The sequence below is a fragment of the Oncorhynchus keta genome, chromosome 4 (genome assembly GCF_023373465.1).
Source record: "Oncorhynchus keta strain PuntledgeMale-10-30-2019 chromosome 4, Oket_V2, whole genome shotgun sequence".
Taxonomy (NCBI): domain Eukaryota; kingdom Metazoa; phylum Chordata; class Actinopteri; order Salmoniformes; family Salmonidae; genus Oncorhynchus; species Oncorhynchus keta.
This window is the reverse complement of record NC_068424.1, coordinates 78,751,820-78,768,500: the sequence shown is the minus strand read 5'-3', so window position 1 is coordinate 78,768,500 and position 16,681 is coordinate 78,751,820. Positions and strand designations below refer to the sequence as shown.

Below are 16,681 nucleotides of genomic sequence, written 5' to 3'. Positions count from 1 at the left end.
GAGGCCGCATTTATTATAGCTGGGGATTTTAACAAAGCAAATCCGAGGAAAACGCTACCGAAGATCTACCAACACATTGACTGTGGTACTCGCTCTGGAAAAACATTGTACCACTGCTACTCAACTTTTTTGAAATGCCTACAAAGCCCTCCCCCGCCCTCCCTTCAGCAAATCTGATCATGACTCCATTTTCCTCGGATTTGCTTTGTTTTGTTCCTCCCTTCCTATAGGCAGAAACTCAAACAAGAAGTACCCATGCTAAGGTCTATTCAACGCTGGTCTGACTCATTGGAATCCATGCTCCAATATTGTTTTGATCACGTGGACTGGGATATGTTCCAGGTAGCCTCAGAATAACATCAACGAATACGGTGACTGTTCATCAGGAAGTGTATAGGAGATGTACCCACTGTGACTATTAAAACCTACCCAAACCAGAACCCGTGGATAGATGGCAGCATTCGCACAAAACTGAAAGCGCAAACCAACACATTTAACCATGGCAAGGTGACTGGGAATACGATCCAATACAAACAGTGTAATTATTCCCTCCGTAAGGCAATCCAACAGGCAAAATGTCAGTACAGAGACAAAGTAGAGTCGCAATTCAACGGCTCCGACACGAGACGTATGTGGCAGGGTCTAAAGACAATCAAGGACAACAAAGGGAATACCAGCCAGGTCGTGGACACCGACATCTTGCTTCCGGACAAGCTAAACACCTTCTTTGTCCGCTTTGAGGATAATACAGTGCCACCTGTGGGCTCTCCTTCTCTGTGACCGACGTAAGACATTTAAACGTGTTAACTCTCGCAAGGCTGCCGGCCCAGACGGCAGACGACACTTCCTCAGAACATTTTTTATTGATTTTATCTTTATTTAACTAGGCAAGTCAGTTAAGAACAAATTCTTATTTTCAATGACGGCCTAGGAACAGTGGGTTAACTGCCTGTTCAGGGGCAGAACGGCAGATTTTGTACCTTGTCAGATCAGGGATTTGAACATGCAACCTTTCAGTTACTAGTCCAACACTCTAACCACTAGGCTACCCTGCATGCACAGACCAGCTGGCTGGAGTGGCTGGAGTGTTTACGGACATATTCGATCTCTTCCTATTCCAGTCTGCTGTCCCCACTTGCTTCAAGATGTCCACCATTGTTCCATAGAATTAACTTCTGTCATCATGAAGTGCTTTGAGAGGCTAGTTAAGAATCATATCACCCCTACCTTACCTGTCACCTTAGACCCACTTCAATTTGCTTACCGCCCCAATAGATCCACAGACGATGCAATCGCCATTTGCACTGCACACTGCCCTATCCCATCTGGACAAGAGGAATACCTATGTAATAATGCTGTTCATTGACTATAGCTCAGCATTCAACACCAGAGTACCCTCCAAGCTCATCTGGGTCTGAACCCCGTCCTGTGCAGCTGGGTCCTGGACTTCCTGATGGGCCGCCCCCAGGTGGTGAAGGTAGGAAACAACACCTCCACTTCGCTGATGCTCAACACAGGGGCTCCACAAGGGTGCGTGCTCAGCTCCCTCCTGTACTCCCTTTTCACCCATGGCTGCGTGGCCATGCACGCCTCCAACTCAATCATCAAGTTTGCAGACAACACAACAGTAGTAGGCCTTATTAACAACAATGACAAGACAGCCTACAGGGAGCAGGTGAGGGCCCTGGGAGTGTGGTGCCAGGAAAATAACCTCTCACTCAACGTCAACAAAACAGAGGAGCTGATCGTGGAGTTCAGGTAATATCAGAGGGAGCACGCCCCCATCCACATCGACGGGACCGCAGTGGAGAAGGTGGAAAGCTTCAAGTTCCTGGGCATACACATCACTGACAATCTGAAATGGTCCACCCACACAGACAGTGTGGTGACGAAGGCACAACAGCGCCTCTTCAACCACAGGAGGCTGAAGAATTTTGGCTTGGCCCCTAAAACCCTCACAAACTTTAACAGATGCACAATTAAGAGCATCCTGTCACCGCCTGGTACGTCAACTGCACAGCTCTCCAGTGGGTGGTGAGGTCTGCGCAACGCATCACCGGGGGTAAACTACATACCCTCCAGGACACCTACAGCACCCGATGTCACAGGAAGGTCGAAAAGATCATCAAGGACAACAACCAGCCGAGCCACTGCCTGTTCACCCTGCTATCATCCAGAAGGCGAGGGCAGTACAGGTTAATCAAAGCTGGGACCGAGAGACTGAAAAACAGCTTCTATCTCAAGGCCATCAGACTGCTAAATAGCCACCAGTAACCGGCTTCCACATGGTTACATAACCCTGCACCTTAGAGGCTGCTGCCTTCTATAGATAGACTTAGAACCGCTGGGCACTTCAATAACTAGTCACTTTAATAAGTTTAAATAATGTTTCCATACTGCTTTATTCATCTCATATGTATATACTGTAGTCCATTCTACTGTATTTTAGTCAATGCTACTCTGACATTGCTCGTCCTAATATTTATATATTTCTTAATTCCATTATTTTACTTTTTAGATTAGTATGTATTGTTATGAACTGTTAGATACCACTGCACTGTTGGAGCTAGGAACACAAGCATTTCTCTAGATACTACTGCACTGTTGGAGCTAGGAACACAAGCATTTCTCTAGATACTACTGCACTGTTGGAGCTAGGAACACAAGCATTTCTCTAGATACTACTGCACTGTTGGAGCTAGGAACACAAGCATTTCTCTAGATACTACTGCACTGTTGGAGCTAGGAACACAAGCATTTCTCTAGATACTACTGCACTGTTGGAGCTAGGAACACAAGCATTTCTCTAGATACTACTGCACTGTTGGAGCTAGGAACACAAGCATTTCTCTAGATACTACTGCACTGTTGGAGCCAAGAACACAAGCATTTCTCTATATACTACTGCACGGTTGGAGCTAGGAACACAAGCATTTTTCTAGATACTACTGCACTGTTGGAGCTAGGAACACATGCATTTCTCTAGATACTACTGCACTGTTGGAGCTAGGAACACAAGCATTTCTCTAGATACTACTGCACTGTTGGAGCCAAGAACACAAGCATTTCTCTATATACTACTGCACTGTTGGAGCTAGGAACACAAGCATTTCTCTAGATACTACTGCACTGTTGGAGCTAGGAAGCACGTCTTGTCTGCTAAATTAACAACCCTACGGCATGGCGCAAAGCGAGATAACATACAGTAGGCCAACTCATATTCTGTTCTTTTGAAATACATTTTCTTCGTATCATGTTTCTTTAGAATAGTTATTGTGATAGTGTATATTAAATGGATTTATTTGTCTTCTAACGGCTTATATGTGTGAATTCCTGGCGATGCTAAACGTGTTTATGTTCATTAACGTTCAATTACTGTGAGACCAGCAGGCTTTTGCGTGACAAAAAAGGCTGACAAAATGTCATGACCACCACAGTCCTTGTAGTAAGTAACTGTTCCTAGGGCATCATTTTAAATAATAATTTGTTCTTAACTGACTAAAGGTTTTAAAAAATTAATCCCAAAGGTGTTTGATGGGGTTGAGGTCAGGGCTCTGTGCAGGCCAGTCAAATTCTTCCAAACTCAAAACATTTCTCAACAAAGCAACAGTTCTTGTGCTGACATTGCACCCAGAGGCCGTTTGGAACTCGGTAGTGAGTGCTGTAACCGAGGACAGACAATTTTTACTCGCTTCAGCAGTCCCGTTCTGTGACCTTGTGACCTACCACTAACTTTGATGCTCCTAGACATTTCCACTTCAAAAACAGCACTTACAGTTGATCGGGGCAGCTCTAGCAGGACAGAAATTTGACAGACTTGTTGGAAAGATAGCATCCTATCACGGTACCACTCTGAAAGTCAGAGCTCTTCAGTACAGGCCATTCTACTGCCAATGTTGACTTATGGAGATTGCATGGCTGTGTGCTCGATTTTATACACTGATCTGCAATGGGTGTGGCTGAAATAGCCAAATCCACTAATTTGAAAGGGTGTCAAGATACTTGTGCCTATATATAGTGTAGGTTGACCTATTCAATTACAGGCAAGGTAATCCCAGAGGGTGTTGGCCTGACAATGGTGTGCCCTTTGAAACACTGATACCGATGCTCCTAAATAGCACTATAATATGTTATATATAATACTGATTTGACCCATGCCATGGCTATTGTGTACTGTACTAAAGCATCTGTTTTGATGAAGTCCTCCAGAGCCGCCTGTCGGCCATTGCAGTCGGCAATTTCCTCTTCCGTTTGGTGCCGCTCTTAAAACTAGTCCACGTGATCTCTAGTTTACATGAACATGCTGTTAAAATGGTTAGCATAGATTTCCAGCCGATGTAGGAAACACTGCGCTGACCTACAAGAGAAGGAAAACTACTTGTAAATGAGACGGAAAACAGATGTACATCTTGGCAATACATTTGCTAAATGATAAAGAATGACTTCCTTAATCCTCTTGGTTCCTGTGCGGAACATAAGGCATCGACTACAGGAGTGCCACTGCTTCTGATCTTCTGCCTTTTTGGGGGATGGCATCTCTTTCACGGTTCGTGGCCAGGTTTCCTTAGGGCGGCCACAGTTCCTTTTCTCATAATGAACAAGGGCAGATTTCCTGGACACAAATTAAGCCTCATCTTACACTAAAAAGCAAGCTCATTGGACATCTCCAGACATGCTTTATAGTCCAAAAGTAGGACCAATGTGTGTCCAGGAAACCAGCCCATAAAGATGAAGTTGATGTATAGACTACAGAAGTCAGGTTTAAAACAGTAAAACATGTTTATTCAGTTCTCTCATCAGCTGATTTGTCATGATGAAGTACATCAGAAAGGCAGACCAGATTTTTTACATGCTCAATAATAACCATTTACAACCATGATTCAACTTCACAATTTAAAATAAAACCATTACTTGCATTTGACCTGAAAAGACAGTGGTGGTAATACACAGGACTGCCCAAGCAGTACATACACGTTCCTTTAAGAAACAGGGAGAGAACGCCAAAACCAAACTGGGCTGTTCCAATTCAACTAGTTAGTTTAAGACCCTTTTTAATTTTTTAATTTTTTATCTTTCAACAAATTCAAGTTCAGGATGATGTGAAAGATGAGGAGAAAAGCCCAGATCATGTCAAAGTCAGGAAAAAGGAGAGATGGATCACATTCCAGAATCCCAAGGAACAAAACAAAATGCAAAGGGAGGGAGGGATGTAGAAGCCATCTTTGTTTTATAATACTCAGAGTCGGGGCAACTGACATCAGTAGTAGTAGTAGTAGTAACTGGCATGGTAGGACATCAGACCAACTTCAGAGTGACATTCACTGACGAGGTCCCATGTAGCGACCTCCTTCACTGGGTCCTGTACCTCGTCCAGAGCCAAAGCTGGGTTTCTGTGCCATGCCACCCCTGGTGGGGGGGCCCCTGGGCCCTCCTATCCTCTCTCGGGGCCCTCCGGGGCCACCTGGACCTCTGGGGCGGATGTCGCGCCGGTCCCCTTCCCGGGCGGAGCGAGTCTTCTTTTCCTCCACGTTCAGTCGGACATCGCCTCTGAACTTAATGGGCTACAAATGAAAGAGGACTGTTAATATACTAACTCATTTAAATGGTTTTTAAAAACTGTAAAGATCAGAGTGGGCTTCTAGAAAGGATTGTCTGTACACTGTACATTGTCTGTACACTGAATTTTTTAATGACATGTACTGCTTCCAAAACAGACATGGGAATGTGAAGCACCTTTCAATCATCATTGAAATGGAGCCGAAGGCTTGGACAAAATGGAGCCGAAGGCTTGGACAAAATGGAGCCGAAGGCTTGGACAAAATGGAGCCGAAGGCTTGGACAAAATGGAGCCGAAGGCTTGGACAAAATGGAGCCGAAGGCTTGACCAAAATGGAGCCGAAGGCTTGACCAAAATGGAGCCGAAGGCTTGACCAAAATGGAGCCGAAGGCTTGACCAAAATGGAGCCGAAGGCTTGACCAAAATGGAGCCGAAGGCTTGACCAAAATGGTTGGTATGTTGGTAATTAAAACACTCAGGCTTAACATATATTTAAAAATAATTATTACCCGGTTGCTTAGGATTTTCTGTACAGGTTCCGAATCGTCAAACACCACAAACCCAAAGTTAGGAAGCTTTCCTCCGCTGTTGATCCGTAGCTCAAGCACAGTACCATACTCTGTAGGAGGAACCAGATCATAGTAAAATGACAACTCTTTCAACCAATCAATTACTTCCATCAGTTGCTGCAAAGCATTCTGTGTTCTGTTGCAGAGACGCAGATCATTTAACATTAGAAAGATCAATGATTCAAATAAAACAGTTAGACATAATTTACAGGTCATTTGGGGACTATGATCAATTAAGACTATCCATCTAAATGTGGTACTACTACACCCCAGGACTGATTACCATGTGCTGTCCCTATTTTAATCAATTATTTGCCAGTTGAAACCACAAAGCCATTAATTCAAAAGCTTTTTTGCAGACGATGAAAGAGGGACATACGTTGGAAAAACTCCTTGAGCTCTGCCTTGTCCACATCATGGGGAACGTTTCCTACAAAGAGCTGGTGAGCGTCTGGATACCTCACCACACGGCCAACCTCCGACGACTCTCCCTGCTCTCCTTCCCGCACTGCAGACCAAGAGCAGAGACCCGACAGAGGAGATCACTTTATTAATGGTCAAGCATACACGTCCGATGTTTCTTCAAAGAATAAGCACTATACACACACTGACAGATTCCCATTCAGAGTTCAGACTAACAGACAGGTTTACGTCCAACGTAGACAGCATACTGTAGCAAAACTTATTTTTTTTACCCCGGAAAACAAATCTGTGTTCTTATTGGACGAGAGGTAAGGTAGTACATCACAGTTGCACTTCATTTCGATACATTTTCTACATCCTGAACATGATCCAGCTTCCTGGTGGATGGTACAGTGTGTTGGGGGCGAGATGTTATCTGGTGGATCATACCTCCTGGTCGGGGTCCTCTGACTGGTGGGGGGCCTGGTCTTGCTTCCCGTGGTCTCTGGTCTCCTCTTGGTTGTGTTCTCTGTGCTGCGGCTTCTGTTTTCACCTCCACCCTGGGCTAAAGCACCAAGACAAGACCCTGAGAAAACAGGCTAGAAGACCAAGACAACAAGGCTCCAAGCTAAATCACTAGTTGATTGCGTTCGTTGTCCTTTAAGAGGAACATTGATTTAAAAATATAGTCACATGTAAATGTTAATTATACCTAATCATAAATATAGTGCATGTAGTCTTTCAACTGGTAGGATACATACAAGATGTGTAATAGGTGATTTTTAATCGCCTTTGTAATCAATATAGAATGTGTGGTTGTTTCTTCTGCTGGTATTTAATACATCATGTCGGCTACAGGAGGACTGTTTAATTTTTTTTACACAGAGAAAAGTAACATACCGGTGCCGAGGGAACTTTGACGACGTGGGGGGGGATGCCAGAGACGGGGACAACGCCGCTAGGGGGAAGGTTCTTACTGGTGACAGATGCCCAGGAGAAAGGCTGGAGGAGAGACCAAACAGAAGGTATTAAATCAAGCTGAATGAGGCCTGGTAGCTGTACAGGGAAACCACTAGAAGCTACGTAAAACCTTTTTATTTTACCTTTATTTAACTAGGCAAGTCAGTTAAAGAACAAATTCTTATTTTCAATGACGGCCTAGGAACTGCCTGTTCAGGGGCAGAACGACAGATTTGTACCTTGTCAGCTCGGGGGTTTGAACTTACAACCTTGCGGTTACTAGTCCAATGCTCTAACCACTAGGCTACCCTGCCGCCCAATGAATCTAATGAAGAACATCAAGGGGCAAAGGAAGGAATTTCTCCGCAATAGTATTTAATCTACAAAATTAGCTAATCAAAGCTGATGCAACCAAAATGGTTCTTAAACCAAACTGGAATAACCAGAGGTATAGACAAGTCACATATTGCCTAGTGACCTCTACAGTGGATAACCAGCCAAACACATCAAGAGAGGAAGACAGCCAGGTCACACAAAGAAGGAATCACAACCACCATGTTGACAGCTTAGCCAACCGAAGGGTTGAGACCTACCCGGTTATCTTCAGCGGGTGGGGGGGCAGGGTCAGCAGTGGCAGAGGGCAGGGGTGAGGAGACTGGACACTGCTCTCCCTGCTCCTCTGTGGCGTGTTCCTGCTGCTGCAGGGTCTCTGGCTCCAAACCCCGTTTTCCATCCACCACGTCTGGCTCCGCCTCTAGCTCCACCTCCACCTCAGGCTCCACCTCCACCTCAGGCTCAGGGGTTAAAGCCACCTCCTCCTCTGGTCTCTTGGCCTCAGTGCTGATATAACAGACACACACATCTAATATTAACCCAAGGATAGACTAGAATGAAGTGGCACTAAATAAGTCGCAAGTAATTTATTGGGTAATAATGGGTAAGTAATGGGTATAATGGGTAAACCACCAATATTTCACGTCACAGAAAAGCCAACAAATGAAATGTGAAGTCTAAATTGTCTGAGGGGGGCGCGCGCAGTGCAAAATAATGTTTCCAGTGTACCCGCCAAGAGGGAATGGTTTCTCGAAAACAGTGAAGACAAGAGGTCGACCGATTATGATTTCTCAACGCCGATACAGATTGGAGGACCCCAAAAAAAGAAGCCGATATATAATGACAATTACAACAATACTGAATGAACACATTTTAACTGGAATAAAAATCTATTTAGTCTCAAAACAAATAATGAAACATGTTCAATTTGGTTTAAATATCGCAAAAACATGTAAGAAAGCTAAGTTCCTTGCTCAGAACATATGAATGCTGGTGGTTCCTTTTAACATGATTCTTCAATATTCCCAGTTAAGAAGTTTTAGGTTGTAGTTATAGGAATTATAGGACTCTATATCTATACCATTTGTATTTCATATACCCGTGACTATTGGATGTTCTTATAGGCACTAGAGTATTGCCAGGGAGTTGATCGGCTTGAAGTCATACAGCTCCGTGCTTCAAGCATTGAGCTGCTGGAAAACGCAGTAAAGTGTTGTTTGAATGAATGCTTACAAGCCTGCTGCTGCCTACCACTGCCGTTAGACTGCTCTATCATAGACTTAATTATAATAAACACAGAAATACGAGCTTAATATGGTCAAATCCAGAAACTATCATTTCGAAAACAAAACGTTCATTTTTTTTAGTAAACCTTCCCCTAACCCGGATGACTCTGGGCCAATTGTCCACCGCCCCACGGGTCTTCCGGTTGCGGCCGAATGCAACAGAGCCTGGACTCAAACCCAGACTCTCTCGTGACACAGCTAGCAATACCTTAGACCACCGCACCACTCAGGAGGCCCCTAGATTGCGCCTTACTGAGAACAAAGTAACGAGGCTGATGGATATCGTATGCTGCTTTAAAAAGGAGTGGGACAGTTGATTTTCCAATAGCAGCAGCTCACTGAGCAGGCCAAGGACAGTCGCAAATTAGAGAACAAATTGTGTTGGTCAGGACAGTTGTAGAAGTTCTGCTCCCCTAAGCAAGATCAACATGTGCTGCCCATTTCATGTATAGTAGTCTATAAAAACTTGAAATGGATAGATAGACAGGAGTAAAGTATTATGTGCAATCGGTGCATTTCAGTTGAGCGTATTCAGCAGCCAACTGCCCATAGTACGAAGCTGGTGTCAATAAGTCACATGACGTCACAATAGTTCAAATGACAATAAGCATAACATTTATTAACATCCTCCAGTAGAAATGTAAACCTATAACACGGTTGTCCAAATTTGATTGGACAACATCAGTGTAAGAACTTAATTTTGTGGCTGCCTAGTGTTCCCTTTCATTTGCTGTGGTGCTGAATCGCAACGGGAGTGGGGCGGACCAGCCCGGGTCATAGCTAGAAGGGATACAGATTGTCAAATGAATGTCAAAAGTTTCATTTTAACTAACCCTATTCCCAATTCTCCAAACATGCTGTGTAAATACTCCTAACCTGATACGAAAAGTCAAATCCGAAGTTAATTTGACAAGCCGGATCCATTCTAGCCATGACCAGCCTGTTCTAGTGTTCGTAGACAGACAGGTTTTGTTATTTATTTAAAAAAAAAGAAATTTCAAGGATAAGTTAAATTAGGCCTAGATTGTACTTGAAAACCACGCAGTTTAGTTATTTTATTACTTTAAAAATGTTTATACAAATACAGGACAAATAATATATTTGGAGTTATGTTTTAGTACTGTCTAGGTGACGCGTTCCTTCTAGGTTAAATGTTTGTTTATGATATATAGCTGGGATGAAGACGCAACGGTCAATGTCTTGCTTTTCAATAAAACCGGTCATGATGGTATAAGAACATAGTTCTACCCTTTACATCCTGTTAAGATTAATTACAATCATCTAAAATATAGATATATTTTGAGCACCATGGGTGGATACCGCTCTCCCACTCCTTCTCTGATGAAAGACATGTTTGCCACCATTCATGTTATAGTATTACAGACTTAACATTGAGGATGAAAAGTGGACTGCTGATGTATTCAAGACTAAGATAGATACGTTTCCTTACCAAGGTGTCTGTTTATAGAAGGCTGCAGCCTCTTCCTGGGCCACCTCAGGTGATGGCACCCTCTCCTCCATCTCCTCCACATCCTCATCAGACTCTGAAACACCAAGAACATGACCGAGTCCCAATTACAGCAGTTTTAGAGCTAAATGAAATACCTGTTACATTTTAGTCATTTAGCAGATGCTTCTATATACCTAAACAGTGAAGACATATTATTCATAATAGTAGCGTTGACCCAGAGGTACAAAGTACCGCAATGGAGTTCAATAAGAGCAACACCTCTAACCATTATGTATTAGTGATGAGACATAAATTACATAAGAAACCAAACAAGTCAAACGTAAAGAAGCTTCCTGATCTTTAACTGGCTCACCTTCAGGGGGTTCTGAGTCAGAATCCCCAAACACTTCGTCTTGGTAACGGAACACATCGTTGTGAACGTAGAACTTGTTTGTCACAGTGCCCTGAAACACCAACGTCATAGAGTTTAAAACAATTAACCCTTTAACTGAACTGGACACTAATACATAATAAATGAAAAACATTTCAAGGACATATTTCCAATGTTCCTCTATACAGTTGAAGGACCTACCTCAGGGGCCAGCACGAATGTCTGCATGAATTTGCGCATGGGCTGCATGTCGTTGGACAGCTCCCCCATCACTTGCACCACGACGCCCTCGTTCAAGGTCGCATGGGCATCCACATGTCTGATCTTGGTGTGGCAGTCACGAAAGTTCAGCGCCAACACTTTTTTATGGATCTCCTTTATACAGAAATAAAGACCTTGATGAGAATCTCAAACTTAAAATGTGTTAGACTTGTATCAAAAAGCCTGCCTGACAATATATTACCCATCTTTAATATGAACATACTGAGAGATCTTTGCCATAAAATCATGTGCGGATGTGTCACGTTGGATATTTTACAAAGGAAACGTGTAATTCCGCTTCACGAAGTGATGCAAATATAATTTGGGGATGTGGTATTGCAGTACTCACCGACTGTCCGTAGACTGATTCAACTGGTTTGCCATTGTTGTCCAGACCTCCATGTACATAGGAGGAATTTTTCCCATAAAACCTAAAAAAAAAACCAGTTTAAAATCAGTTATTTCTCATTTTTGTAGTAGAGGGATAGATAACCCATTAATATATTAAAGCAGATCACAATGGAACAGATACTGTTTGGGAACAATTTTCTAGTACTGTACTGGCTTTACCTGTTCAGGTAGTCAGTCGGGTGCCTGGTTGAATAGTGTGTAGTACTGTATTGGCTTTACCTGTGCAGGTAGTCGGGTGCCTGGTTGAATAGTGTGTAGTACTGTATTGGCTTTACCTGTTCAGGTAGTCAGTCGGGTGCCTGGTTGAATAGTGTGTAGTACTGTATTGGCTTTACCTGTGCAGGTAGTCGGGTGCCTGGTTGAATAGTGTGTAGTACTGTATTGGCTTTACCTGTTCAGGTAGTCAGTCGGGTGCCTGGTTGAATAGTGTGTAGTACTGTATTGGCTTTACCTGTGCAGGTAGTCGGGTGCCTGGTTGAGTAGTGTGTAGTACTGTCGGACAAACTCCCGCCCCACGAGCTGGGCACTTGGTTTCTCCATCACCATTTCTTTGGTCAGCTGAAGAGAACTGAAACAAGGTGTGGTTGTCATGGTGTGGATAATGGAGTCTTATCTGTACCAGTCACCATCCGTGTCTGTTCTGTCTGACAAACCCGGCAAGCCACATCACCCAGCTATTTATTTAGCCAATCGTGGCGACAAGAAACGTTACCATTAGCACAAACGTTACAGGAGGCTGTGCACAAGAGCATCATTTGCATTCAATCTAATCTCTTGAATGACTAGCGCGCTATAAATCTAGTCAATTCCACCAATAATAGGTTTCAGTTTATAATAGTATGAAATTAATTATAGGAGACAAATGAGTCGCCCAGACCCACCCAGTTAAACTGTCTAACGTCATTTAGCTAAGCTGTGCTTCAAGGGTTTTATGACCAGAAAGGCCGGACTGCAACACCGGTCACGTCATCGACAGAAAAACGATGTTATCGAAATGTAACGATTTTGACCGGTTGTGTCGATGGCCAGACAACGATATCTTATTACCCAAATTAACTCCCGACAGCTGGAAATAGCGAACTACGATATATTGTATCAGCAACACGTGTGGTAAATACAATGCTAACTAACTAGCTAATTAGCCAAGGTTAGCCACGGCTCCTTTTCGCTCAGTTTATTTAAAACGAGCAAAATACTTAAGTTACCGAAACGTAGCAGACTAAAACAGCAGTCGACTGATAATCTTCGACGTCAAAACTGATATCATAAACATTTGTACAGACAAACATAGCTAACTGGTGAGCCATGGCTCGCTAGGGGAAAGGCCAGTCTTTCAACCACCCCAGTCGGATTAGTTGCCCATTTCGACCGTCCACTCGGGCATTGACCGACTGATTTAACCCACGTTAAGTCTCATTTCGTGGCACAATAAAAAATAATTTAAGACAAGTATGTACTAGCGAGGTGACGTTAGTTAACCGGCCATTTAGCACAACTAAAAACGACTTAGCTTTTATCATGCCAACTAGCGTTAAGCTTACTAGTTAGCATCAAACAGCGCCTTAATAAGATTACGAATATTACTGCCGCGGATATTTATTCAATAATTCCAAACAGGGTTTACTTACCAGGAGGCAATTGTTAAAAATGGTTTATTTAAAAAAAATATATATAGGTGTGATTTCACTGAATCACCTCCGCTCTGCCAGGCGGTAACTAGAAAGATTGTTCAAGCAGGGAAACGCAAAACGTGTTCGGCTGCTCTTTTACCGGTCTCAAACCTGGACAACCTACCCAGAATTTACAGTCTCAGATGCACGAACCAATGAATTTACTGCGAGAGTAAATATGTCGCCAATCAAATGTATGTACTCTGAGCATTTTAGTGTACAACCAATCGTCGTGGAGTATGTTTCGCCCTGTCAGTCTAAATGTAGCCAATAGGAAACGAGTGTGGTGGATTCCGATTATGGGTATGATTGGTTAAACATTTTACGGAGCGGCACACGCTGGATCATGGCCCCGATCGAAATGAATGGGGGCGTTTTTCGCTGCATTGATTTAACACTCCCACCACACATTTTGTATTTATTTATTGAACCTTGATTTTATTAACAGGAAGTCGTGCTGAGATACACACCAAACACATCAATAGGCTGGCTATACATTCTGTATGTACACATTTAACATTTTAGTTGTTTTAAGATTGCTAGGCGGGACAACTGCATTTCACAGTCATAGTAAGTACATCTTTCCTCAGTAAAGTAACTATCTGCAAAGTCTGAGCTAGTAAAAGGGGGGAAAAAAAGTCAAGTGCAAGTTGTAGATCACAATAATATTTTTGTTTTGGGGGTGTACTGTGTTTTTTTTTAAGAGGTAGGGTTTCAGCTGTTTTCAGAGGATGGGCAAGGAGCATGATAATTCATGAAGGGCATTTCAAGAAATTGCCCCTTTCAAGAAATTTAGAACCAGGAACAGATATAGTCCTTGGTTCTCTCCAGACCTGACTGCCCTTGACCAGCACAAAAACATCCTGTGGCATTTCAGAGCTGGTCATGGGTGCACTTCAGCCATACTCAAGGTCCTAAATGATATCATAACCGCCATCGATAAGAAACAATACTGTGCAGCCGTATTCATCGACCTGGCCAAGGCTTTCGACTCTATCAATCACCACATCCTTATCGGCAGACTCAACAGCCTTGGTATTTCAAATGATTGCCTCGCCTGGTTCACCAACTACTTCTCCGATAGAGTTCAGTGTGTCAAATCGGAGGGCCTGTTGTCCGGACCTCTGGCAGTCTCTATGGGGGTGCCACAGGGTTCAATTCTTTGGCCGACTCTCTTCTCTGTATACATCAATGATGTCGCTCTTGCTGCTGGTGAGTCTCTGATCCACCTTTACGCAGACGACACCATTCTGTATACTTCTGGCCCTTCTTTGGACACTGTGTTAATTAACTACCCTCCAGATGAGCTTCACTGCCATACAACTCTCCTTATGTGGCCTCCAAATGCTCTTAAATACAAGTAAAACTAAATGCATGCTCTTCAACCGATCGCTGCCCGCACCTGCCCGCCTGTCCAACATCACTACTCTGGACGGTTCTGACTTAGAATATGTGGACAACTACAAATACCTAGGTGTCTGGTTAGACTGTAAACTCTGATTCCAGACTCACATCAAACATCTCCAATCCAAAATTAAATCTAGAATTGGCTTCCTATTTTGCAACAAAGCATCCTTCACTCATGCTGCCAAACATACCCTCGTAAAACTGACCATCCTACCGATCCTCGACTTCGGTGATGTCATTTACAAAATAGCCTCCAAAACTCTACTCAACAAATTGGATGCAGTCTATCACAGTGCCATCCGTTTTGTCACCAAAGCCCCATATACTACCCACCATTGCGACCTGTACGCTCTCGTTGGCTGGCCCTCGCTTCATACTCGTCGCCAAACCCACTGGCTTTAGGCCATCTACAAGACCCTGCTAGGTAAAGCCCCGCCTTATCTCAGCTCGCTGGTCACCATAGCAGCACCCACCCGTAGCACACGCTCCAGCAGGTATATCTCACTGGTCACCCCCAAAGACAATTCTTCCTTTGGCCGCCTCTCCTTCCAGTTCTCTGCTGCCAATGACTGGAATTAACTACAAAAAACACTGAAACTGGAGACACTTATCTCCCTCACTAGCTTTAAGCACCAGCTGTCAGAGAAGCTCACAGATCACCGCACCTGTACATAGCCCATCTGTAAATAGCCCAAACAACTACCTCATCCCCTACTGTATTTATTTATTTATCTTTCTCCTTTGCACCCCATTATTTCTACTTTGCACATTCTTCCACTGCACATCTACCATTCCAGTGTTTTACTTGCTATATTGTATTTACTTCGCCACCGTGGCTTATTTATTGCCTTTACCTCCCTTATCCCACCTCATTTGCACACTTTGTATATAGACTTGTTTATACTGTATTATTGACTGTATGTTTGTATTACTCCATGTGTAACTCTGTGTTGTTGTATGTGACTGCTTTGCTTTATCTTGGCCAGGTCGCAGTTGTAAATTAGAACTTGTTCTCAACTTGCCTACCTGGTTAAATAAAGGTGAAATATAAAAATATATATATTTTTTAAACATGAACCTGAGAGTCACTTCTTCAGTGTTTGCATATAACGACAGGGTGTTTTTGCAGGTTCACTCCAAAATTTGTTGCACTCTGGGAATGGGACATCGTGGAGTCAATCATGATGGAACGGTCTTGGAGCTGGCAGGCCTTCCCCAGGAGGAAGAGTAGCTCTGTTTTTTTAGGTTGAGCTTGAGGTGGTGGGCTGCCATCCTAGCTGAGATATCTGCCAGGAACGCAGAGATGCGTGTTGCCACCTGGGCATAGGTGAAGTAGGGGTGCTGACGGTGCTGCAGACCCACTGAAAAATAAAATTAAAAATAATTAATTAAAAAAATGTCACTGGGCCTTTAATAGTCCTATATTAGTGGATCTATATAGCAGTCTGCAGGGCTGGGCCTTTAATAGTCCTATATTAGTGGACCTAGAAAAGATTCTTACAAAATTTGGAAAGGAGAAAAGTAGTTGAGTGTCATCCGCATAGCAATGATGGGAGAGACCATGTGAGGATATGACAGCCGAGTGACTTGGTGTATAGAGAGAAGAGGGCCTAGAACCGAGCCCTGAGTATTTGGTGCAGAAATATCCTCTCCGTGTCACCTGGTAGGAGAGGCCTGCCAGGTAGGATGCAATCCAGGACTGTGCAGAGTCTAAGATACCCAGCCCTGAGAGGGTGGAGAGGAGGATCTGATAGAGTCTAAGATACCCAGCCCTGAGAGGGTGGAGAGGAGGATCTGATGGTTCATGGTGTCGAAGGCAGGTGATAGATCAAGGAGGATGAGGAGACAGGAGTCTGCTTTGGCAGTGCCAAGAGCCTCCGTGACCTTGGGAGGAGCAGTCTCATCAATATTCACATCAATAATCAATATTCACACCAATATTCACATCAATATTCACATCAATATTCTCATCAATATTCACATC

General features: G+C 43.5%; 1 protein-coding gene across 3 annotated transcripts; it reads right to left on the bottom strand.

Moving 5' to 3' along the window:
• Positions 1-4,760: 4,760 nt before the first annotated feature.
• LOC118373576 (ras GTPase-activating protein-binding protein 1-like) lies at positions 4,761-13,416 on the bottom strand. Of its 3 annotated transcripts, XM_052516827.1 has the most exons (12): positions 13,249-13,416; positions 12,072-12,188; positions 11,559-11,640; positions 11,150-11,323; positions 10,931-11,021; positions 10,558-10,651; positions 8,082-8,328; positions 7,429-7,530; positions 6,979-7,093; positions 6,506-6,634; positions 6,067-6,176; positions 4,761-5,561 (listed from the first exon to the last, which is right to left on the bottom strand). In XM_052516827.1, exons 2-12 carry the CDS (start codon positions 12,164-12,166, stop codon positions 5,319-5,321), a joined length of 1,482 nt encoding a protein of 493 aa, XP_052372787.1. In that variant the 5' UTR covers positions 12,167-12,188; positions 13,249-13,416; the 3' UTR covers positions 4,761-5,318. The 3 variants fall into 3 exon arrangements, with proteins under 3 accessions (XP_052372787.1, XP_052372789.1, XP_035615643.2); XM_052516829.1 differs by lacking the exons at positions 12,072-12,188; positions 13,249-13,416 and adding an exon at positions 11,956-11,989; XM_035759750.2 differs by lacking the exons at positions 12,072-12,188; positions 13,249-13,416 and adding an exon at positions 11,840-11,873.
• Between the last annotated feature and the right edge of the window lie 3,265 nt (positions 13,417-16,681).